At 39.1% G+C, this 25,978-nt stretch overlaps 1 protein-coding gene across 1 annotated transcript in view; it reads left to right on the top strand.

The window, feature by feature from the left end:
• Positions 1 to 25,467, top strand: part of LOC120534123 (kielin cysteine rich BMP regulator) — a 314,528-nt gene extending 289,061 nt beyond the window's left edge. The window contains 5 exon segments of the mRNA XM_039761428.1: positions 2,804 to 2,915; positions 3,823 to 3,924; positions 6,792 to 6,956; positions 16,844 to 17,144; positions 23,508 to 25,467. Coding sequence (XP_039617362.1) covers positions 2,804 to 2,915; positions 3,823 to 3,924; positions 6,792 to 6,956; positions 16,844 to 17,144; positions 23,508 to 23,725 — 898 coding nt within the window. The 3' untranslated portion in view covers positions 23,726 to 25,467.
• Positions 25,468 to 25,978: the final 511 nt, after the last annotated feature.

Below are 25,978 nucleotides of genomic sequence, written 5' to 3'. Positions count from 1 at the left end.
CTGAGAGGGCACTCCACCCTTTTCCAGCTGAGGACCATGGTCTCGGATTTGGAGGTGCTGATTCTCATCCCAGCCGCTTCACACTCAGCTGCGAACCGATCCAGAGAGAGCTGAAGATCACGGCCTGATGAAGCAAACAGGACAACATCATCTGCAAAAAGCAGTGACCCAATCCTGAGTCCACCAAACCGACCCTTCAACACCCTGGCTGCGCCTAGAAATTCTGTCCATAAAAGTTATGAACAGAATGGTGACAAAGGGCAGCCCTGGCAGAGTCCAACTCTCACTGGAAACGGGCTTGACTTACTGCCGACAATGCGGACCAAGCTCTGACACTGGTTGTACAGGGACCGAACAGCTCTTATCAGGGGTCCGTACCCCATACTCCCGAGCACCCCCACAGGATTCCCAGGGACACGGTCAAACACCTTTTCCAAGTCCACAAAACACATGTAGACTGGTTGGGCAAACTCCCATGCACCCTCCAGGACTCTGCTAAGGGTGAAGAGCTGGTCCACTGTTCCGCGACCAGGATGAAAACCACACTGTTCCTCCTGAATCTGAGGTTCGACTATCCGACGGACCCTCCTCTCCAGAACCCCCGAATAGACTTTTCCAGGGAGGCTGAGGAGTGTGATCCCTCTATAGTTGGAACACACCCTCCGTCCCCTTTTAAAGAGGGGACCACCACCCCGGTCTGCCAATCCAGAGGCACTGTCCCCGATGTCCATGCGATGTTGCAGAGATGTGTCAACCAAGACAGTCCTACAACATCCAGAGCCTTAAGGAACTCTGGGCGTATCTCATCCACCCCGGGCCCTGCCACCAAGGAGTTTTTGACCACCTCGGTGACTTCAGTCCCAGAGATGGGAGAGCCCACCTCAGAGTCCCCAGGCTCTGCTTCCTCATTGGAAGGCATGTTAGTGGGATTGAGGAGGTCTTCGAAGTACTCCCCCCACCGACCCATAACGCCCGAAGTCAGGTCAGCAGCGCACCATCCCCACCATATACGGTGTTGACACTGCACTGCTTCCCCCTCCTGAGACGCCGGACGGTGGACCAGAATCTCCTCAAAGCCGTCCGAAAGTTGTTCTCCATGGCCTTCCCAAACTCCTCACATGCCCGAGTTTTTGCCTCAGCAACCCCCAAAGCCGCATTCCGCTTGGCCTGCCGGTACCTATCAGCTGCCTCCAGAGACCCACAGGACAAAAAGGTCCTATAGGACTCCTCCTTCAGCTTGACGGCATCCCTCACCGGTGTCCACCAACAGGTTCAGAGATTGCCGCCATGACAGGCACCGACCTCCTTGCGGCCACAACTCTGGTCAGCCGCCTCAACAATAGAGGCACGGAACGTGGCCCATTCGGACTCAATGTCCCCGACCTCCCTCGGGATGTGGTCAAGTTCTGCCGAGGTGGGAGTTGAAGCTACTTCTGACAGGGGACTCTGCCAGCCGCTCCCAGCAGACCCTCACAACACGTTTGGGCCTACCAGGCCTGACCGGCATCTTCCCCCACCATCAAAGCCAACTCACCACCAGGTGGTGATCAGTTGACAGCTCCACCCCTCTCTTCACCCGAGTGTCCAAGACATATGGCCGCAAGTCCAATGACACGACCACAAAGTCGATCATCGACCTGAGGCCTAGGGTGTCCTGGTGCCAAGTGCACATATGAACACCCTTATGCTTGAACATGGTGTTCGTTATGGACAATCCATGACGAGCACAGAAGTCCAATAACAAAACACCGCTCGGGTTCAGATCGGGGGGGCCATTCCCCCCAATCACGCCCTTCCAGGTCTCACTGTCATTGCCCATATGAGCATTGAAGTCTGCCAGTTGAACGAGGGAGTCCCAGAAGGTACACCCTCTAGCACCCCCTCCAGGGACTCCAAAAAGGGTGAATACGCATACGCACAAACAACAGTTAGGACCCTTCCCCCCCACCCGAAGGCAGAGGAAGACCACCCTCTCACACAGGCTCCAAGTCGGGGGGCAATAAGTATGCCCACACCTGCTCGGTGCCTCTCACCGGGGGCAACTCCAGAGTGGTAGAGAGTCCAGCCCCTCTCAAACAGATTGGTTCCAGAGTCCAAGCTGTGCGTCGATGTGAGTCCAACTATATCTAGCCGGAACCTCTCGACCTCCCGCACTAGCTCACGCTCCTTCCCCTTCAGAGAGGGGACATTCCACGTCCCAAGAGCCAGTTTCTGTAGCCGAGGATCAGACCGCCAAGGTCCCCGCCATTCGGCCACCACCCAACTCACACTGCACCCAACCTCCTTGGCCCCTCCCATAGGTGGTGAGCCCATGCGGAGAAGGACCCAAGTTACCTCTTTGTGCTGTGCCTGGCCGAGCCCTATGGGTGCAGGCCCGGCCACCAGGCGCTCACCATCGAGCCCCACCTCCAGGCCTGGCTCCAGAGGGGGGCCCTGGTGACCTGCATCCGGACAAGGGAAAACGTCGTCCAAAGTTTTCTTTCGTCATTGGAGGTTTGTTGAACCGCTCTTTATCTCATCCCTCACCTAGGACCAGTTTGCCTTGGGTTTTCCCTACCAGGAGCATAAAGCCCTAGACAACATAGCTCCTAGGATCATTGGGACACGCAAACCCCTCCACCACGATAAGGTGACGGTTCAAGGAGGGGATCTCTATTAACTAATTTGCAGAAATTATAAAAGTAAACTGTTACTTGTCTTTTACATTTTTTATATAATGTAAGTAATGTAATGTAATAATTATTTATATAACTTTAGCATTATTATTATGTTAGTAAAAATCTTTGATCCCTTTTTTTGTCAGTATTCACACAACCAATGATGACAAAGGTCGTAAAGGAGTGTCCTGGATAAAAGAAGTTACTGTACTGATTGGAGATGTAGTGGTGCAGTTGCTACAAGACTGGATTGTCTTGGTATGGATTTTTTAATTTCACCAATGGTATTTCTGTAGTTCAACTGGATGTTACCTACACCCGGCACAATGTTTCATCACATTACATTACATATAATGTATATAGTACATCATTTGTTGAAGTAGGAAACAGAAGTGAACACAGACTGTTTCAGAAACAAAAAAGACCCTTGTTTCCTCACCTGGCCTAACATATAAATGAGCTCTATTTTCACTGTCTACTTTTGGTAATTGCCTATCTGAAAACAACTACAACATCACCCTTTTCACTTACTAGAGCATACCCTACAATGTTCTGGCTACACTACAGTATCTCTGTATCACAACGCTCTTTCTCAATTCATTTGTGAACGCTAAACCCATTAGATGGTGGCTAATTTTACTCTGACCTGGGGTTCATCTCTGATGTGGCACCAAAGGTAATACCATAAAGCAGCCTTGTTAAGTAGGCATCAGAGCTTCTTGGGCCCAGTTATCACCTTTTATCCTTGATTACCAGTCATCATATTTAAAAGTAAGGTGTCCAGGACTGCTCCTCATCTGCTTAATGTTCACCTATGAAACAGGGTCCAGTATTTGTTTCTGGGTCTAACCCTTGTCCACTTTTAGAACCTTTTAAAACCTTATTATGACTTATATGCTCACCCGGCATAATAATTGAGTTTGAGGTGCTCCCATCCCCTGAATTTTAGAGCCTACATCCATTTTTATTATTCTTATACCTACACCCATTGTGAAACCTATCAGAATTTTGCTGTTCATGGCCTGTGATCTTTCAATTTAAATATTTCTGGGCCTTGATCATCTCTAGGATATTTTGATCATATAACAGTTTTGTCCTATTGTGCAACTTTGTTTTGTATTTTTTCTTTCAAACTGTTCCTGCAAGCAGTTTTTTTTCTTAACAGGTTGACTATCAGACAGTAACCTTGCCATTTCTTAAGGAGCCATACATATATGTTGAACGCAAGACAAATACCATACTATTGAACACAAACATTGGAGTGAAGGTAAAAAGCTTTGCTAATGAAAACTTCTATGAACACTGCATTTTAAATAATGTTGGAAAGTAATGGTGTTTATTCTTTATGTATGATCTTTTAATAGTACTTTTTGCCTGACAAATTTCTTAAGACAGTGGGCTTAGGTTATAGTGCTGAGGGTAATCTTGATGTGTCAGAAGTACTATGAAAGTAACTGAGAACTTTTCTGTATACTGTACTTGTTCTTTATTTTTCCCAGGAGGTAATATTATTAGTTCATTAGCGTCATAAAATTTCACATGATTTCAGTGTTGATTTTTGCATTTCATCAGGTGCCCCCAGCATAAAGTTCAGCTCCTCACAGGCTATTTTTGATTCTGAAAATGGATGCATGACGTCTTCTAATTTTTAAAATTCATGTTACAATTAGTAATTAAATATTTATCCTGTTTTGGCTCTGCTTATGTGCTTTCAGCATGCCCAATGCACATTTTATACAATCAGAATCATAAGTTATTATAGCTTCAAACTTAATATACAGGAATTTTACTGCACTCCACTTACTGTATCAGCATGAACGATGTGTTTAACCTGCTTCACCCATACTGCATAAATCTACTGTGTAATTGCGTAAAAAATGTATCGATGAGAAATTTTGGCATTTTGTTTAGTGCGAAAGGAACAAAATGATGATTACTGTTTAAATATTTGCAAAGACCAGGTTCAATGAGACATTTTCTAAATAAGCTAGAACTTGAAGTTAGTAATAACACATGGAAATTCATCTTAAAATCCAGGATTATAGTAGTTATTAATTTTGTTTTCCATGCAGCCGTGCTGAAGTGTTTTACAATTCATTCTGAGCCTCTAATTTGTTCTGGTTTTTTTGTATTGGCCTTTTCACAGGCTGCTATTCACAATATTTTTACTAATATTAGTAGCTTTTATTTCTGAGACTCTGTAAATGATTCTTTAATACCCATTGGATATTGTTGAAAAATTCAGAAATTTCACAATCATGTTTCTATATCTTGTGTACAACAGTACATAAATCTTGACTTTCTTAACTTAATGTTGCTTCATGCCTGTCGTGTTCCCTACCTAGTAATACCTATATATTAGTCTTTACTTGTTATCTTCATACCATGGTTACAGCAGATGTCTTTAGGCCCAGATCAAGACTTCTGTTTCTTGCCTCCATTTTGACTGATGCAGCAGAATGTGTAATTTTCTAACTGAAACCACACATACGATACAGTATTTAGACATTATAGAGTACTCTCTATGACCTTGAAATCTCCTTGCATATTTTTGATGTTCATTGATCAGCTCCAAACATGTGGGCACAATCAGCTAAAGTTATCACATTTCAAGGCTGACCTTGCATTGGTTGCCTCAATTATTAATGAATTATGAATTTCTTTGTAAATAAGCAAGCAGAACAGTTTGCCACAATAGTCTGGAATCCTGAAAAAAAATGAGATTAATAATTTCACCAAAATTAAATGCCTTTGTACAATACCTTTTATATACTGTGGCAGATGACCGGGGACCTTGCCCCACTGGGATACCTGGATCAGGGAAGGACCGGGAGAGGGGAAATATTTCCCCTGGGAGCAAGAGGGCAACCCCCTGATTTCCATCAAGGACCACGGATACGGAGCTGGGAAGCTCAACCCTGTAGGGGATGATTCCCAAGCCCTGGAGGATAGCACACCAGGAAGTGCTGCCGCTCCAGGAACTATGTACACCCGGATTGCTTCCGGGTACAAGGGCAGCACTTCCGCCACACCAGGAGAGAAAATGGAGAGTCTGAGACCGGCACTGACATTAAGCCTCAATGCTAAAGACCTGGCGAAGTCATGGAGAACATGGAAAGACGAGTTCAGATTATTCACAGAACTTGCAATGCCGGAGGCAGAGGAAAACACTAAGGTCAGATTATTCCGTTATTTTATCAGAGAGAGCGGCAGAGAATTGTGTCAGGCGCTGACCGGTGATGAAAGACCTGATGGGTTAACCATGAGCTTGATGATACGTAAATTTGATGAACATTATAACCCGAAAATAAACAAAACTGTAGAGAGGTACAGATTTTATTCAAGAAATCAGGCAAGTTGAGAAAATATAGACGACTACGTCACAGATCTGAGAGTGTTAGCAGGCACATGCAATTTCGGGGAGATTAAAACTTCCCTTATACGTGACCGAATTGTGTGCGGAACCAGTGATGCAAGTTTAGAGAGGTGCATACAAATATGCAGATCCACAGAACTGTTGAAGGAGAACAGCAGAACAGTCACACGGGGTTCCCTATTCTATACTTCTCCCGGTGCATTTCTCTAAACCCTCCGTGCGGGAACATTATCATAAGGCTGAACAATCCTATTATTACACCTTCTACGTGCACCTAACTGTCCTTATTACGGAGTCTTCTTGCTTTACCTCTGGCTGCTTCTTTCCATTCACCTTCCCAGCTCTTTATTTAAACAGTTTACCTTCTCACTTTTCTGTTCCTTCGCTGTCTTCTCCCTTTTCGTTCAAAATACGCGCCTCCTTGCCTTTAGCGATTTGGGTAGTGAACACTGATGAATGAAACCTGTTATCTTTACAACAGTTGACAAACATAGAATGTAATTTGAACACAACACATCCTCCAAATACGAACCTGATTGAAAGAAATAATGATAATCAAATCCTTGATGACAGCAACACTCATAACAGTCACAAAACAATTACATTGACAATCAGGTTATGTTATTTTTAAAATGTTTCCTTTTCTTTTTCATAACTTCTTTAACACACTACTTCTCTGCTGCGAAGCGCAGGTATTTTGCTAGTTAAGATATATTTTGAATAAAAATTCAAAATTTAATCAGTATTTTATTTTGCAGGTGCTGTGGAATGGAAAGTCCCACCTGGAGGTCAGCGTTCCAGGAACATACAAAGGACACACATGTGGTCTTTGCGGAAATTTCAACAACTACCCTCAAGATGATATGAGAATACGCACTGGGCAGATTGTGTTATCTGAGGCTGCTTTTGGAAATAACTGGAAGGTTAGTGATTTGTTTTTTTTTTACAAGCACTGCATTCCTATTTAACATTTTACACTAGAGATTGTTTAAATACAATTTAAAATAGTTTTTCTGTTATAAATTCTGTAAGTCTGAAGAGAACTGAAAGCTTTCAAGAATGAATGCTTTTCAGATGACATAAATACCTATATTAGATCTTAAAATAGTGATCTTCAAGTTATGTTTTGAAATGTTATTTTTTAGGGGTTAGTCAAAGATCCAGTTAGTTAGGCAGAATAACCAACAGACTGTAACAACCAAACCATTTAAATAATTTATTTATATAGGAATCAAAGAAGAAAATGATACACATCTATAAAAAAAATATCATTAATTTACTAACTTACAGAATACAATTTAAATAAGGTAACAATCAGTTTTCAGTTGAAAATATGTGCAAACTCCATACTGGAAATGATCACACCCATCACCGTATGGCTGTTCAACAATGGTACAAACTGCTGCACCATAGTGCTAATTTACTAGAACATTAGAACACTCTAGACGAAAACAAGCCATTCAGCCCAACAAAGCTCGCAAGTCCTATCCACTTATTTCTTCCAAGAAAAACAAGTTTTGAAAGTCCCTAACGTCTTACTGTCTACCACACTACTCGGTAGCTTATTCCAAGTGTCTATCATTTATTGTGTAAAGAAAAACTTCTTAATGGTTGTGCGAAATTTATCCTTAACAAGTTTCAAACTGTGTCCCCATGTTCTTGATGAACTCATTTTAAAATACAAGTCTCAATCCACTGTACTAATTCCCTTGATAATTTTAAACACTTCAATCATTTCACCTCTTAATCTTCTTTTGCTTAAACTGTATAGACTCGGCTCTTTTAATCCTTCCTCATAATTCAACCCCTGTAGCCCAGGAATCAGTCTAGTCGCTCTTCTCTGTACCTTTTCTAGTGCTGCTATGTCCTTTTTGTAGCCTTGAGACCAAAACTGCACACAAAACTACAACAGTACTCCAGATGAGGCCTCACCAGTGCATTATAAAGCTTGAGTATAACCTCCTTGGACTTGTACTCCACAGATCATGTTATATATCCTAACATTCTGTTAGCCTTCTTAATGTCTTCTGAACACTGTCAGGAAGTCAATAGCTTAGAGTCCACTATGACTCTAACTTGTACATTAAAATCATAAGACAGCCCTCCTCCTGTGGGCTTCAAATTCCACACAGGAGTTAAATTAATTATACTCAAGCTATGAGGCAACTGCCCTATGTGACTACTATTTTACAGTGCTACCCATAATGTTGGAGCATGTTTACCCTAACTTAAATTACAAGGGATTGCTGTAGATCAGTGCCACAACAAAGTGAGGTAAGGCATTTAATTTCCCTAAATTGACTGAATTACCTGAAATCTAAGTTTTATATTTGATGGCAAGTATTTTTCATGTGAGTTTTCTGCCTAATTTTACTAATGAGCAAAATGTTAGCGCATCCACATATATTTTGTGCATGACATGTAGTGTATGTAGCAATCTGCTGTTACTGCTTCAAGTTACATGTTGACCACTCGCTCTACTTATTGACCCCAAAGCAAGAGATTTAACCAGCCTCTAAAAAATTTTTTTTGTTTATTTTTATTTTCATGCATGTGTACTGTAAGATCGTTGCCACTCTGCTTCAGGCATGCATTATATTTTTAAATGTTCCGTATTCCAGCCTTCCAAATAGAATGAGTTTAAAACAAAAATGACGGGTAGCTGATCATAACGAGAATATTATGTGCACAGCTATCCATTGATTTGCATACGAGTTATGTCCTGACACTGTGGACACAAGTCAATATCGGCATATCTCAATTTTATAGGGGAGATGTCAATATGCTGTGCAGCATAAGATACAATGATATCATACTCATATTTAAGTAAACCTCCTTGTTTTTCAAAATTGTCCTTATCAGAGAGTGGGAGTAGCTAAAGTCACATGCAATAACATTCACTGCTTTGCCACTTTCATATTTTTTGATGACTTTTTAAGTTTATGTAGTAGCTCATCCTGTGGCAGGTGTGAGTCTCTGCAGGTGGAGAGCCATGTGGTATGAAAACACCCTTGAAGACAAAGAGGATGAGTGACAGACTGACACACCAATTTAAGCAGCTCTTTAATGGTTCTTGAAAGTACTGTTTATTGTCTCACGAGGAGCAGGAGCTTGGTCCACATTGCCGGTAATAAGTCAAACTCGTTTCCTGTTGAGGCTGGATTCCGCCAGGACTGCCCTTTGTCACCAATTCTGTTCATAAGTTTTATTTACAGAATTTCTAGGCGCAGCCAAGGAGCGGAGGGGGTCTGGTTCGGTGACCTCAGAATCTCGTCTCTGCTATTTGCAGATGACGTGGTTCTGTTGGCTTCATCTGACAGTGACCTCCAGCTCTCAATGGAGCAGTTCGCAGTCGAGTGTGAAGTGGCCGGGATGAGAGTCAGCACCTGTAAATCCGAGGCCATGGTTCTCAGCCGGAAAAGGGTGTAATGCTCTCTCCAGGTTGGGAACACATCACTGCCTCGAGTGGAGGAGTTCAAGTATCTTGGGTTCTTGTTCACGAGTGACGGAAGAATGGAGCAGGAGGTTGATAGACGGATCAGTGTGGCATCCGCAGTAATGCAGTCTCTGCAACAGTCCATCCTGGTGAAGAGAGAGCTGAGCCAAAAGGTGAGGCTGTCTATTTACCAGTCAATCTACGGTCCTACCCTCACCTATGGCCACGAGCTTTGGGTAGTGACTGAAAGAGCAAGATCGCAGATACAAGCGGCCAAAATGAGTTTTCTCCACAGGGTGGCTGGACTTTCCCTTAGAGATAGGGTGAGGAGTTCAGTTATCCAGGAGAGACTCGGAGTAGAGTCGCTGCTCCTCCGCATTGAGAGGAGTCAGTTGAGGTGGTTTGGGCATCTGGTCAGGATGCCCCCTGGACACCTCCCTGGGGGGGTGTTTCAGGCGTGTCCCACTGGGAGAAGTCCACGGGGCAGACCCAGGACACACTGGAGGGATTATATCTCCCGGCTGGCCTGGGAACGCCTCGGGGTCCTCCTAGAGGAGGTGGCTAAGGAGAGGGAGGTCTGGGCTTCCCTGCTTAGGCTGCTGCCCCCGCGGCCAGACCTTGGATATGCGGTGGATAATGGATGGATACATATATATATATATATATGTATATATATATTGTGATCTTTGGCCGGCTTGTCATCCCGGCCAATACCCCCAGGCTGCCAGATGGAGCCCTCCCTGCTGTATGGAGGTGCCCCGAAGACCAGCAGGGAGTCATGGACTATGTAGTTTTTATACACGACCCTGCTGGATACCACAGGGGCTGCAAGAGGGAGCTGCAAGGAGGACCGAAGAATCATTCGTGCCCTATAACCCGGAAGTGCGTCATAGGAAGAGCGACGTGCTTCTGGGGTGAGAAGAAGGACTTGTACCTGACCCGGAAGTGATAAAGAATCACGTGGACTGGGGATTGGGAACACTTCCGAGTCAGGGAGGATAAAAGGACTGTGGGAGCTCCCAGACGGCGAGCTGAGCTGGGTGGAAGGGTGGCAACGCGTCTGGGAGTCTGAGGATTGATTTATTGTGTTTATTATTGTTTGGTTTATGAGTATAGTGGAGGAGAGGGTGCTTGGTGCATTGTGGCAAGTAAATAAAGTCATCATTTGGACTTTTATCTGGTGTCTGGAGTCTTGGACAGGGGTTCAAAGGAGCGATAAAGCCCCCTATCTGCCACTATATATATATATATATATATATATATATATATATGTTTTAATTTGGAATACACGTGATGTGTGAAATAATTAGCTTAATATCAAGCAGCATGTCAAAAGTGAAGCTATGGGCAGAGTCTGTTTAAATCTGATGACTCTACAGAGAAAAAAATCAAGTTTTAACAATGTAATAAGTTTAGTTTGGATTTCATTTATAGTTATTAGACTGTTGATAAAAATAGGACACTTCAAATCTCAGTGATCTGCACTGCTTTCTTAGTTGATGGTGGCCTAAAGGGAGATTGCAGCAGTTGTAGATGAGCTTGCTAATCTCAGTGCCAAACAGCCAGTAACAAAATTACCTCTAGAAATGTCAGTATTTTACTTAAGTGCTGGTAATAATAACAGTAAATGCAATATGCCATTATAGATAAAAAAAAATGTTACTGCTGTATGATGATTGCTATATGGACAAATAGTAGTTTGTAAAAAATTAAAATGAAGCAAATTAATAATAATAATAATAATAATACATTTTATTTATATTTCATCTTTCCAATGCTTAAGGTACTTCATCTGCAGAGTCTTAGAAAGAAGCAGCAAGTATATGTGTCATTGGTTACAAATGTTTCCTGAATAGAACACTAAAACAGATACAAGCATTAAACAGAATTAAAGACAATAAACCAGAATAAAATGCTGAATTCAGTACGAAAGCCTAGCAAATAACATCATTGTGATGTAACACACGCACATATTGTACTAAACATCTGGACAGAGAGGAAGACTGAAAGGCTGGCATAATGTTAGGTTAAGTTAAAAGCCTTCTTAAACAGATGAATTTTAAGCTGTCTTTTAAAAAAAATGAATGGAGTCAGCTGATCCAGTTAATTTAGGGAGGTCATTCCTCTGCATCCAGCCCTGCATTTACATCCTCCAACCTGCAGGGGAAAACTTGGAGGTTGGTGGCAGAATTGGCACTCCAGCCACCATAAAAAACCTCACACTGTTCCACTCCATCTGAACTAGTGTGATGCTGAGGTGTTACCCTTTGCATGGCTGCACTCGGGTCATAATCTGGGATCATGAGTTGGTTTGTTGTGTGATGGGTGCAGCAATGCGCTGTACCAGCGCGTGCTCCTAACCTCTGTCTCTCTCTCTCTCTTCCAAAATCTGAGCGCTATATACCTGAAGGCCCTGTCACCTTTAGAGTGAAGGTTAGTGTGCGGCACAAGAAGATTTCCAGAATCAGAGGACCTTAGTGGGCAAACAGGAGTGTAGTGATGGAGAAGGTCACTGATGTAGTCCGGTGCAAGGCCATTTAAAGCACTGTAGGTTATTAATAAAATTTTATATTTAATTCTGTAAGGCACAGGAAGACAGCGGAAGCGAAGGAGGATGGGAGTTATTGTATGTACTCGCTGTTGCTGTTTGTGTTAGGACTCTTGCAACAGAGTTTTGAATCAACTTGAGCTGTGATATAAGATTAGAAATGGCAACTGCCAGTTGGGAGTTAAAATAATAGATTTGGGATGTGAAAAAACCAGGAAGACATTTCTCAGCATTAGGAAAGGAGAGAAATGAGCGAACAAAACATATAATAATAATAATAACTTTTATTTATATTTCACCTGTCCTTGGCACTTCACAAAGTCTCAGAAAGAAACAACAGGTATATGTAACATTGGATACAGATGTTTCCTGAATAGAACATTAAAACAGAAGGATGCAGGTTATACAAAGGCATTTAACAGAATAAAAGACAATTAACCAGAGTAAAATGCTAATTTCAATACTTAAAAAAACCTAGTAAATAACATAATTTGTGATATAACACATACACACAAATTATACTGAGCATCTGGGCAGAGAGGAAGACTGAAAGAGGAGGCAGAATGTCAGGTTACGTTAAAAGCTTTCCTGAAAAGATGAATCTTAATTTGTTTTTTAAAAGAATGAATGGAGTCAGTTGATCTAATTAATTTCGGAAAATCATTCCAAAGTCTAGGTGCTGTACAGCTAAAAGCCCTGTCACCTATAGGGTGCAGGTTAGTATGGAGCACAGCTTGATTGCCAAAATCAGAGGACCTTAGTAGGTGAACAGGAAGACAGTGATGGAGAAGGTCACTGATGTAGTCCGGTGCAAGGCCATTTAAAGTTTGTAGGTTAATAATAGAATGTTATATTCAGTTGTGTAACACACAGGGAACCAGTGGAGGCAAAACAGGATGGGTGTGATGTGATCGCTGTTTCTGGTCTGTGATAGGTCTCTTGCAGCAGAGTTCTGAATCAACTGGATCTGTGATAGAAGATTAAAAGCAGTACCTGCCAGTAAGGAGTTAAGCAATCGATGCAGGATGTGATAAATACATGGACAAGTTTCTCAGCATTACAAAAGGAGAGAAATAAGCGAACAGGAGATATGTTATGGAGGTGAAAAGAGGAAAGTTTCTTAATGGGGTTTATGTGGGCAGAATAAGAAAGGGTGGAATCAAAAATGACATGAAGAAGGTTTGATGAGATCACCGTCAAGAGTGACTGAGAAGGAGCTCATTTTGTTAAGTTCTGCTTTAGTGCCAATTTCCAGGAATTCAGTTTTGTTCCAAATTCATTTTAAAGAGTTCTGCTCCATCCAGGTTTTAATTTCACTGAGGCAAGCTGTGAGCTGAGAAAGCCCTGATGAAGTTTCACTTTTAACATTGAAATAGAGTTAAGTATCATCTGCATAAAAATAACTGGTCCATAGCTGCAAATGATACAGGCTAGGAGAAGCATATAGAAACAGAAGGGCAAAGGGCCGAGGACATAGGCTTGAGGAACCCTGTGTGTGACCGGCGCTGTTCTGGATCTACTATTGCCAAGACTAACAAACTCTTGCCTGTCAGTCAGATAGGACTTAAACCGCTTGGAGGCAGTGCCAGAGATACCCAGCATGTTCTCCATTCTGGACAGTAGAATGTGATGCTTGACAGTGTCAAATGCTGCACTAAGATCCATTAGAATTAATATGTTGGTTTGTCCAGAGTCTGCTGCCTTAAGCAAATCATTAGTTACCTGAATCAGAGCAGCTTCACATCTGTGCTATGCCTTGACACCAGACAGAAAGGGTTCCATCAATTATTAGAAGTTAAGTAATTGTTGAGTTGGCAAGCTACAACACGCTTAAGAAATTTTGACAGAAAAGGTAAGTGAGAAATAGGCTGAAAATTGTTAAAATTTTCAGCATCAAGACCAGACTTTTTAACAGTGGGGTTACAGAAGCAATTTTAAAAGTGGCTGGCACAAGCCAGTGTCAAGAGATGTGTTTATTTTTTTCGTTAACAGTCAGGATTATGGCATGAAGGCAGGATTTAAGAAGTGTGGTAGGGATGGGGTCCAGTATGCAGATAGTGGGTTTCATCTTATAAAGCATTTCATTAACAAATGCAGATGTGACTGGTGAAAATTTAGAAAAGGAGCTGGATGGATTGGGAAGACAGGGAAATATATAAATGGATGATGGATTTATGTTAATTGAATTATTTAGATCTTTAATTTTATTGAGGAAAAAGTGGAGACATTTTTTACACACTTTGGTAGAGGAGGTAATTGAGCCAAAAGCAGGTTGAAGTTTATTAACTACAGAGAACAAAATCCTTTGGTTAACCTGGCCTCTTTCTATTATTCTGCCATAATGTGTGTTCTTGGCTGCAGTTAGTGCATCACTGTAAGCCCTTTGATGGTCAGAGAAAGCCTGGACGTGCACAGTGAGGCCAGTCTTATGTGACATTCTTTCAAGGTGTCAGCCAGCTGCTTTCATAGACCGCAACTCTAAATTGTGCTATCGAGCTGTGCGTGTAAAGGAATCAACCAGACTATCCACTGTTGATGGAACAGTTGAAGACAGAAAAAGATAAGAAATGGAACTAGCAAAGATTGAAGGACAGATATATTACATTTACAGACAAGAGGAGGAAGAGGTAATGAGACAGTGAAAAGTACTGCTTTATGATCAGAGAGTCCCAAATCGCTGCTATAAGTGTTGCTGACAGATAAGCCAGATATACAGATCAAGTCTAATATATAAACACTAGAGTGAGTAGGAAAATCAACATGTTGCATCAAGTCAAAACTGCTTTCAGTAAGAACTGGAATTCATTTCTCAGCTTACATGTAGTAATGTCAATATGAATGTTGAAATCACCAAGAAGGATGACTGTTTGTGAAAGGGAATTTAAGAGGGTTAGTAATTTAGTCAGATTAGATTAAAAAAATGCATTGTATTTTGGGGGACGATAGAGAACAATGAGTAAGACAGGACCTGATTTTGTTATTAGTTTAAGAACCAGACACTCAAAAGACAATGAGCAGTCAATTAGGATTCTTTTGATGTTTAGTTCCGTTCTAACAATTACTGTGACTCCTCCGCCTTGTCTTAAGCTGCGAATCTCTGTGAAGTAAATGTATCTGGATGATGTCACCTCTGTGAAAGACATAAAATTGTTTGGTTTTGAAAGGTTTTTGTTAGGCAAAGCTTGTCAAGGTTGGAGTCTGTAATGGAAACTGATAGTACCAGCGGTTTGCTTAATAGATCCTGAATTAAAACAATGCAATATTAGCTGACGAGCATAGTAGGAAGCAGCAGAAAAAAGCATAGTAGGAGATATTACAAGATGCACTTGAAGATACCAGAATTCAGAGATTCCAATGTACAACCACATACATATAACTTTGGGTATTGCAGGCATGATCTCCCCAGAGCCATAAGCAAGGTGGGTATAAAATCATATAATTTCTCAGTCATTAAACATGTAATGAATTGAGAGGAATCCAGTATATCCATTATAATCAAGAAGACAGAAAATCCCTAGCTCCTAGATTAGCATGGTGCAAAGAAATGTTCATAAGACTCATCCAGTGAACCACAGAAAGTGGTTAGACAGGCTTAAGTTAGACAAGCTTACTTTTATACCATCCATGTACATGTATAAAGTGATGAAATAACATTCCCCCTGTGCAACACACAGGCAAGAAGAATTTATTTGTATATGTTGCTGCATTTCTGACAGATGTCCTGAATTTTAAAGTAAAGAGCTATCTTTACCTGTTTAGTAATGAAATTGAAGACAAAGATATCAAACATAACTGTATTTTTGTTAATGTCTTCCAGAAATTAATCCTCTGTTTTTAATAATATTGTGAGGTTTCTAAACTCTATTGGAACTCCCCCCAACGAGACAGCACGCCGAAGACCGTCCTGAAGCACTTGCCCGTTTAAACAAATCCGAGCCAATCGCGGTCATGCTATAAGCGGCTGTCGTCAATGGTTCATGCAAGGAACATTGTAAATGCAGGGAACAATATTACTTGGCCACTGACCTGCCCCCAACCCTGCCTTGTTTGCTGTGTCTGTGTATAGGACAGTGGTAGATCCCGCTACAAATACCCGTGCTGTTCCTGTTTCAAGTGGAATAAAGCTGGTTTTGCTAAAGTACTGAGACTCAGCCTTGTGTTTTGGGGTACAAGGCAGTGACTCGCGCATCACAATATACACTTAACTGATTCCAATATACACATACGATAAGCTGTAATAGTTTACTCTGTAGACTCTACTTTTTTCTATATTTTAAAAATCAATAATCTTTATTAAGGACTAGTCACACTAAGCAAAATTGATCTGAGCACTTATTTTTTAACTAACCTAGAATCAAATATAGTTCTGCAATTTATAGGTAGTCAGTTTATTGTGACTCCACACAAACATGATTTTAAAATGAACTATGTTTAAAAGATGTACAGAAGGATGTAAATTCTTGATATTATCATTACTAATAAATAAAGAATTGAATTTCCTGATAAGGGTATCATTTTGTTGTCATTGTACACCTAGAGCTTCTTCAATAGATTTGTGTAACAAAGATGTGTTCCATATTTTTTGACATGTCAGTATTTAGTTTTCTTAGACATGTTTAGACAATGCCAGACAACAATAAACTTATATTTTTTGATAATATTATGTTTAATACAGTGTTAATGGTAACTGCTTATGCAACCCTGTTTGGGGTGGAAAAATTATTACTTCATGCCTTTTATAATAGTGCAGCTGTCACAGAGTATGGATTACCACTTTTAAGGTATCTGGACTAAACTAAAATGTTTTTGCTTAAAATGTTTTGCAGGTTCAAGGAGAGAATGTTACAAATGTACAATGTGCAGATGGAGACGATGTTGATCCCTGTAAGGAAGCAGGATACCGGGCTCGAAAGGAAGGCAATTCCAAATGCAAAATTCTAAAGTCAAAGGTTTTTGAACGCTGCCATAGTGTGGTGCCCCCCGAAATGTTCTTTGCTTCTTGTGTGTACGATCTTTGCGCCTGTGGGTCCAATGTTGATGACTGCTTGTGTGATGCCCTAGAAGCATATGCATCTGAATGTCGAGAGGCAGGAATCATTCTGCACTGGAGGTCACCATCACTATGTGGTAGGAAAGCAGTTTGTTTATTTTTTCTTCACTAACTCTGGTGTTAGTTACAACTTATTAACACACACATTCACACACACTTATGTATATATTCTCTCAATATGTTAAATAAAACAGATACTGATACAGAAATTTTAGAAATGAATTAGAAGACTTAAAGAGTATCGTGTGGAGAATCTAAATTTCCTATATAAGTTGGTATGGTAGCAGAAATTCGTTACGGATCTCTTTTGTACACACTACAGTAAATGGTCGCTGATTGTGTAGTTCTCTAAAGCATTTGAAAGTGCAAATTAATTGCATCCAAAATGGGTTTCATTGACCACAGAAAGTGTCAGTTGTGGAAGAGGTATTATCCTTACTTATTATCTCTTATTCACATACATTTTTGCTATAAAAATACTTGGCAAAATTAATTGCAGAAGGCAAATAATTATCTCCATCAAGTCCTAGTTCACATATAGTGGAAATTGCCAAAAATGGGTTCATCACAAAGTTGCAAATCATGCATCCACCTGGTATGTATTATATACTTTTATGGTCTCTTAAAGTATTGCTCCACCTAAAAAATGTTATTTTTTTTTTTTTAATGTTAATCACCTCGTGTATTTTGTAGTGGTGGTTGAGAAAATTTTTTATTTCATTTTTTAATGGAGAAATTACATACGAAAGGTTGAAATTGTATCCAGCAGTGACCAACTATGGACAACAGCAAAAAATGTGGAAAATGAAATAAAAAGTTTCATGTGTCACATAACCCACATGTCTATTATCCATTTGAAGACAGGATTCCTGACTTGAATAAGGGGAGAGGCGGGTCTTCAATTCAGATGCGCCAAATAGTGGGAAAGAAATCCTTCCTGTTTATCTTTTGAGTATAATTTTTGAGAAGTAATTATCCATAGTATTTTAGTAAAAAATGCATGCATTTGACACATTTTTAGCTTTCAAATGGATATATGAGTTAGGTGAGAAATGTTTTTCTTTTTTCCATGATGTTTAACATATCATTTCCCATTGTCCAGAGTTGGGTCCTGTACAATATGAATGTTTCATATGTAATTTCTCTGTAAAAACAAGAGACTCAATTTTTTTTCTTTGCCTCCAATACAAACTACATTTGTAAGTGACATTTACAAAAATATAATTTGTAGGTGGAGTATTACTTAATAATTGTAGTTGAATGCCTAAACATATACACTTCCTATGAGCTGCTCTCTTTGAAGTTTTACATTTTATTATTGAGCAACATTCATTCGGAATGGGTTTAATTTAGGTTTTTTGACACTAATCAACAGAAAAAGACTCTATTTTCAACGTGAAAACAGATCTCTGCATAGTGGTGTAAATTAATTAATAATATAAAACACAAAATAGCTGCATAAGTATTCACCCTCTTTAATATGACACTTTTAAATCATTCTGAGTGCAGCCAGTTGATTTTAATGGTCTCATCATTAGTTAAATGGAGGTCACCTATATGTAGTTAACACTAGAATCCCTGAAGCCTACAAAAATATTCGTAATGCCAGGCCACCTTAAATTCCCTCACACCTGATCAGCAACGTATTTGTTTTGCAAATGTGTAAATCAGCATAAGCAGCAAACAGCCTACTGTCCCATCCCCCACCAAGGCAGCTCAAGTCAAGTCAGATGCAAAATTCTCAGAGCTGGGAGTAAGATGTCTGGAATTGTATAGGGTAAATAATGTATTGTTATTTGGAATATAACAATCTGTGTAAATTTAGGATGACAGGAAATGCTAGGCATTTGAACACATTACTAAAACAAAAACTTTTTTCATGTTATAGTAATAATTGACAAAATGTTGACGTGAAGTGTATAATGTGTGAAGACTGAAGTACAAATACTGTATCAAATAAACACTTTCACAAAAGGTATAACAAAACAAGTGCACCTTTATTCAAGAATATAACCGAAGAAAAATAACTTGTTCAATTTACATGTTACTGGTAATGTGTAAACACTGAAGCCCAGCTATCAATCGATACGAAATAGACATGTCTGCTTGGCTGGTGCATAGGTAAGGACTAGCTGCCTCATGATAAACAGGGTGTGGGTTCGATCCTGGGTCCTCCTTGCATTTACCATTTTGAGTAGTGAGCTACTATTATTGTTACAATTACAGTATTTTATAAAAACATACTTCTGATTTGAGTTTTTAACAGCCGGTGTAAATTTATGGTACTTGTAAAAGAAGTTAGCACTGAAGGGAGAAAAGCAGACACACAAACGTAGCTCAATCGTTTCTTCTTGGTGTCTTGTTGAGCAAACAGACACCGCAGTGTCTATGGTGGATATTATTTTTCCTCACACATGGACATTCACATCAACATGTCATTTGAACAATTGTTTTATTCAAGAATCCAAGAATAAAGCTAAATAAAAAAATAATTGTTCAAATTCAGTTTCATTCCTGAATAAAAAAATCATTCAAATGGCATGTTGATATGAATGTCCATGTGTGAGAAGAAGTAACATCTTATACATGTACCGTAAATTTACACATGTTTTGGTTACATGATAATAATAATAATAGCAGCTCACTACTCAAAGAGCTAAATACAAACAAGACACAGGATTTGAACCTATTGCAGTACCTTGCCATTGCTAAACGGTACCTTATCCATTGTGCCATTTGTGCAGAACCATGACACAGCAGCATTACCACTGTGACAACTGGTTGAAAATGAAACGTGCAAACACGCACGTATGGAAAGTGTAATTTATTTTGTACCAACTGATCGTTGGGCTTCAGCAACATGTCAATTGAGCAGTGTCTTTTTCTATTGATTGTATTCTTGAATAAAAGCATACTTGTTTTGTTACACCTTTTGTGAAAGTATTTCTTGGATATTTAGGGCTTCACACATCCTACATTAAACATGAAAATTATGTTTTAATTACTATAACTTATGAAAGCTTTTCCTGTTTTAGTCGTGTGTTTAGCATTTCTTGCCTTGCATTTCCTGCAGTCAGTATTATGGCCTAACTTACATAATGAAGACAAAAAAACACTCCAAGCAATTCTTTGAAAAGATGATTGAAAAACACAGGTCAGTGAATGGATACAAGAACATATCTAAGCAAATGAATATTCTTTTGATTACAGTTAAACCAATTATTAAAAAATGGAAAGAGTATGACACAACAGTAAATCTACCTATAGCAGGCGGTCCACAGAAAGTCAGATGGTGAATCAAGATATCTAATGAGGGAGGCCATCAAAGGCCTATGACAGCTCCAAAGGAATCGCAAGCCATAGAGGCTGAGACTGGAGTGACTCTGTATTAAACAATTGTTGCCCATTAATATTGTGGAGTGGCAAAGTCCAGATCTCAGTCCAATTGGGAATTTGTAGCAGAATTTGAAAATGGCTGTTTACTCAGAATGCTCATACTACATAACAGAGCTTGAGTAGTTTTGTAAAGACAAATAGAGAAAATTACAGTGCCCAGAGTTACAGTATGAGATAAGTTAGGGTAAAAACTCACTGCCAATGAGAAGGTAGGCAGGAAAGCTGAATTTTTATTATTAAAAGCGCAAACATAAATTTTATCCACTGTTTCGATTGCAAATATTTTAGAGATGATTTGGTGATATCATAAGGAGGTAAGAATGGTGTAGCCTCACTAAAATTCAAATATAATCTTTAACACTAGAATTACCAGTGCCTACAAAAAAAAACTCATAAATCTGGCCCACTTTAAATCCCCTCGCACCTCTCCGTCAGCGTGTTTTGTCTTGTAAATGTGCCGATAAAGACAAGTAGCAAGGAGCCTGCTATTCTATCCCCCCACCAAGACAAGCAGCCTGCTATTCCATCCCCCCACCACCGCAGAATGTGCACAAAGTTCTCCCAGCTCGTGCCTTGATTATCTGGGAGTGAAGTGCTGGAGTTTTAGAGTTGAAATAATAGATCGTTATTTGGAACACATGCATTTCATGTGTGTCATGTGTGTTCCGTTTCTACAATAATCTGTGTAAACACGTTGTTAAAACAGAAACATTTTTTATATTTTAGTAGTAAATGACAAAATGTAGGCATAAACTATATAATGTGTGAAGCCTAAAGTCCAAAGATCAAATAAACACTTTCACAAAAGGTTCAAGGACAATACCACAGCTTCTGTGGCGTAGTGGTAAGATTTGCTGACTTGTAATCAAGAATCCCCGGTTCGATCCCAACTGCCTCCTATATTTACTGTTTTCATTAGTGAGCTGCTCTTATTTTTAATATTATACAGTAAACACATACATTTGGTTTGCATCTGTAACAGCCGGTGTACATTTATAGTACTTGTTAAAGTTACCGTTTTTTTTTTTGTTCACTTTTATTCTCTCAGTCACGATCATGATACAGGACAAAAGACGCTGACAGAGAGGTGCGAGGGGGTTTAAGGTGGGCCGGAGTTTTTTTGTTGGCTTTGGTAATTCTAGTGTTAAGTAGTGTGAGCTTATACACCAAAAGGTTGTGCGTTAAAATAACTTAATTTTTATATGTAACAGTTACAATCACACATACAACTTTACAAACCTTGGTGAATCATAGTACATCTTTGTTAAATTAGTGTATTTTAGAAATCAAATATAACCTAGGAATCAAAATACCTTTATTCACATTGAAAATGACTGTTGATTGTAAGTTTACTGTGCTGTTAGTAACCACAGACACTTAAGAAACTGCTTCTGAATTTGCTGAAACATCCCTGGAGCTAATTACTCTGTTTTTCTCCCATGGTAAACGTGAAAAGCAACTATAATATCAGCACCCTAGCCCATTTTGTTAATGAGGTTATTTGCTTGAATTTATTACTTATTTATTTGGTTAAAATACATGTAATAATAATAATACATTTTATTTGTAGGGCACTTTACATTAGCAGTACATCTCAAAGTGCAACATAAAAATATTAAACAAATGCAAGGCAAGATAAAAACAGAGATAAAACAACAATAATTATAGCATTCTTGTTAATAAGTTTTCCTAAATAGAAAAGTCTTTAGCTGTTTTTTTAAACAGCCCACAGTCTGCTGTGTTCTTAGGCTCTCTGGTAGGGCATTCCAGAGCCGTGGAGCAGCGGCTGCAAAGGCTCGGTCTCCCATTATATGAAGTTTGGTCACAGGGGTGCGAAGGCGGTAGGTATTTATAAAACGGAGGTTTCTTGTAGTGAATTGTAATATAAGGAGCTCTTTGAGATATTGTGGAGCGTTTCCATGGATACACTGGTGAGTAAACAAACAGAGTTTGAATTCAATACAGAGATGGATAGGGAGCTAATGAAGTGACCGAAGGATTGGTGAGATATGTTCATATTTCCGCACCCTCATCAGGATTCTTGCAGCAATATTTTGAATTTGATGGAGCTTTTGAAAGCGCTTGTTGGGTATCCCGATGAGGAGCGCATTACAATAGTCCAGTCTGGATGAAACAAAGGCATGAACCAGTTTTTCAGCATCACAGAGGGAGAGGTAGGGACGGAGTTTGGCTATATTTCGGAGATGAAGGAATGCTATTTTACAAAGGTGATGGATATGTATATCAAATGACAGATGGGAGTCTAACTTGACACCTAGATTTGTAACAGAAGGAGAGAGGGTAATAGTATGGTCAGAAAAGGAAATACAATTTACAGAGGAACGAAGTTGATGGGGGGTGCCAATTAAAAGAGCTTCAGTTTTAGTGCTGTTCAGCTTGAGGAAGTTTTTGGACGTCCAGGCCTCAATCTCATCCAAGCAAGAGGAAAAAGTTGATAGAGGTGTAAGAGAAGTCGAATCCAGTCTCACATAGAGCTGCGTATCATCAGCATAGCAATGGAATGAAACTCCATGCTTGTGGATGATGTGACACAAGAGTAGCATATAAATATTAAAGAGGGTCGGCCCAAGGACTGATCCTTGTGGGACTCCATAGGTGACAGTGTGGGTATGAGATTTAGCATCCCCTAAAGCCACATACTCAGTCCTGTCTGTAAGATAGGACTCAAACCACTCGAAAGCAATGCCAGAAAGTCGAATTGTATAGTGAAGATGATGAAGAAGAATATTATGATCTACCATATCAATTGCTGCTGTAAGGTCCAGGAGGATAAGTAGTAATGGAGAGCCATGGTCAGCAGCCATCAGGAGGTCATTGGTGACTCTAATCAGGGCTGTCTCTGTGCTGTGAGAAGTAGTTTGTTGATGTATTGTATTAATAGTGTTGAATTGGATAACATATTTTTATCACATTTACTTACTCAGTTCTTATATAGAGAAGGAAAAATTGTGAACAATAATGAAAAAAAAAACTTACTAATTATTGGCACCATTAATAATTAATTATTATTCTTATTTTCGCAGCTGTTGGCTGTCCTCAGGACCGTGGTTATGTTTTTGATGAATGTGGTCCACCTTGTCCTAAAACCTGCTTCAACAAAGACGTACCCCTTGGAGTCATAGAGGCTCATTGTTTCAAACCCTGCATCCCAGGCTGCCAGTGTCCCGCTGGGCTTGTAGAACATGAATCTCACTGTATTTTACCAGAATCCTGCCCTAGGATCATCTATGGAAATATATGAGGGACTTGTTAAACTGTTTGATCTAGGAACTTCATAGTAATGGTGCTACTTCATTTAATGGACTTTACAGAAGAAAAACAAATAATTTTTTTCATATCTATTGGACAGTAAATTGTGTCAATATCTAATTTTTATCATTTTTTTTCTGTGAAGAAATTAACAGAATAGCACAGTATCACTATAAGCAAAAAGAGCAACACTTGCTGAAGATATCCATTTGGGTAGGTTTAAAATTTTTGGGGGATTTAATAATATCTCTAATATGAATCGAGGCTCTACTATCAATTATCAAGTATCAGTTATACATTTTATAATAAAATAAGTTTTCCCTAGCTTAGTTAATAATGAGACTTACACATACCAAAAGAATGAATGCTGTGCATATATATATTTATGTATTTTGAGGCAATATAATTAAATTGTTTTATTGTATTTCACTTTCTTATACTTCAGGTAAAAGGCTCTACTGATTACTGTATGTCTGTTATTTGAACACATTCATTGTCATGTCTGTTGATTGCTGTTGCAGAGCAAGTTTAAAGAGGCTGTACTCACTCACCAGTTATATGGTAACTGAGTCAAACATTCTTCATTTGTCTGCTTTCTTTTTTCACTTATGAGGTTTAGTATTTGAAAGTTGACTTTTCCTTTGTCACAAATCATGTACTTTTTTTTTTTTGCTAAGCCTAACAGTCGTTTTATCTGTACACTTTAGTCCTTATTTTATGAAATCCCCAACCACAGGTAGAATAAGAGGGTCTAAGTGGGGTTGAAAATCCAGCATAAGGTGATCTTCGCTTTCAGAGTATATTTTTGAGTTTTATTAAATTAGACATGTATTTAAAGGTCTGATGAAAAATAATGAAACTGGTAGGTTAGATTACTTCTTCCTGCTCCTTGAGTCCAAAAAGAACACCAGAGACATCAAATCAAAATTTTTGCATTTAAAATACTCAAGAAAGTCATACTGCATTGTATTTTAAGTAGAAAATTACCTGGTTCTAAATGCAGAAATGCTTACAAAGGTTTTCTTATGTTGTGATATAATATTATCTAATATGTTATGAATGGAAAGCATATAACCTTTTCTGAAATGCACGGTTTTCTGAATTAGTCTGTTGTTTATTACATAATACAGAGTGTATTAAATATGCATGGCAGTGTCCTCGGTGATTTAAATTTTTCTCAGTATTACACAGCAGTGCTGTTTTCTGTTGTACTGTACACTGAGGATTATCACCTAAATAAAACAAAACAAACCATTAAATATTAACCTAGGTGCTAAGTTAAGGGACAAACAAGGTTAGAGAGAAAGTAAAAAAAATATATATTTTTCTAAGTCAAACCCCTACTGTATAAGTTATAAGAAGCAAGGCAAGTTTTGTAGCCAATTCTATTACTGTTTTCATTTCATAGATTCATAAATGTAAATAAAAACTAATTGGAATTTCTTGGTTTCTTGTAGTTACCAGTTATCTCCTTTGTCTCGTATTTCTCCCTGCTATAATTTGCTTGCTCATACTTTTTCTTGATCTAAAATGTTTGAAAAGATGGTTCAGTATTTAAACACTCCTTTTAAGACTATTCATTTTGCTGTCCTCAGGATGTAAATTAATATTAGCAATCAATTATGTTATTAAACACAGCCAAAGCTTGTGAGATCTTTCTTTTGTACATTATGTTTTCATTTTGCTTTCATTTTTACTGCTTTTTGCATATAGCTAATAAAATGTTCGAAAATTTCTACTTGTTGGTGGTAAATAAAACTTCCTGTACGGATATCAATTAATATTATGAACTCCATAGGAATCATCAAGTAAAAAAACTTATTACAACAAAACAACAATAATTACTCTCAATTTGCAAGATACTGCAGTTTTGCTGTGTATCAGGTGTTCAAAATCACTTTGTGAACGTTCTCCTGTGTTGTTAACTATAGGGGACCTATTAGTTCATTCATTGATAATTAGACATCAGATAGTTATTTGGGTACCATTTCTTAATTAACCGGAAATGTCAGATCACTAAAATGTAAACTTGCACCTGATACTGTCAAGAGGGACACTGAACTGGACAGAGTGGGTTTGAGAATGTTAGTTATGTATTTAGTTATGTATACATTTCTGCAGTATTTAGTCACTTAAAATGAATTTTTAGTGAAAAATATATTTTAATAGGATGTACAGTTTACATATTTTGATTGTTATCATCATTATTATTAAGCTCAATAAACGTTTACTGAAAAGCTAACTA

The sequence above is a fragment of the Polypterus senegalus genome, chromosome 8 (assembly GCF_016835505.1).
Source record: "Polypterus senegalus isolate Bchr_013 chromosome 8, ASM1683550v1, whole genome shotgun sequence".
Lineage (NCBI taxonomy): Eukaryota > Metazoa > Chordata > Cladistia > Polypteriformes > Polypteridae > Polypterus > Polypterus senegalus.
This window is presented reverse-complemented; position numbering and strand designations above follow the sequence as displayed.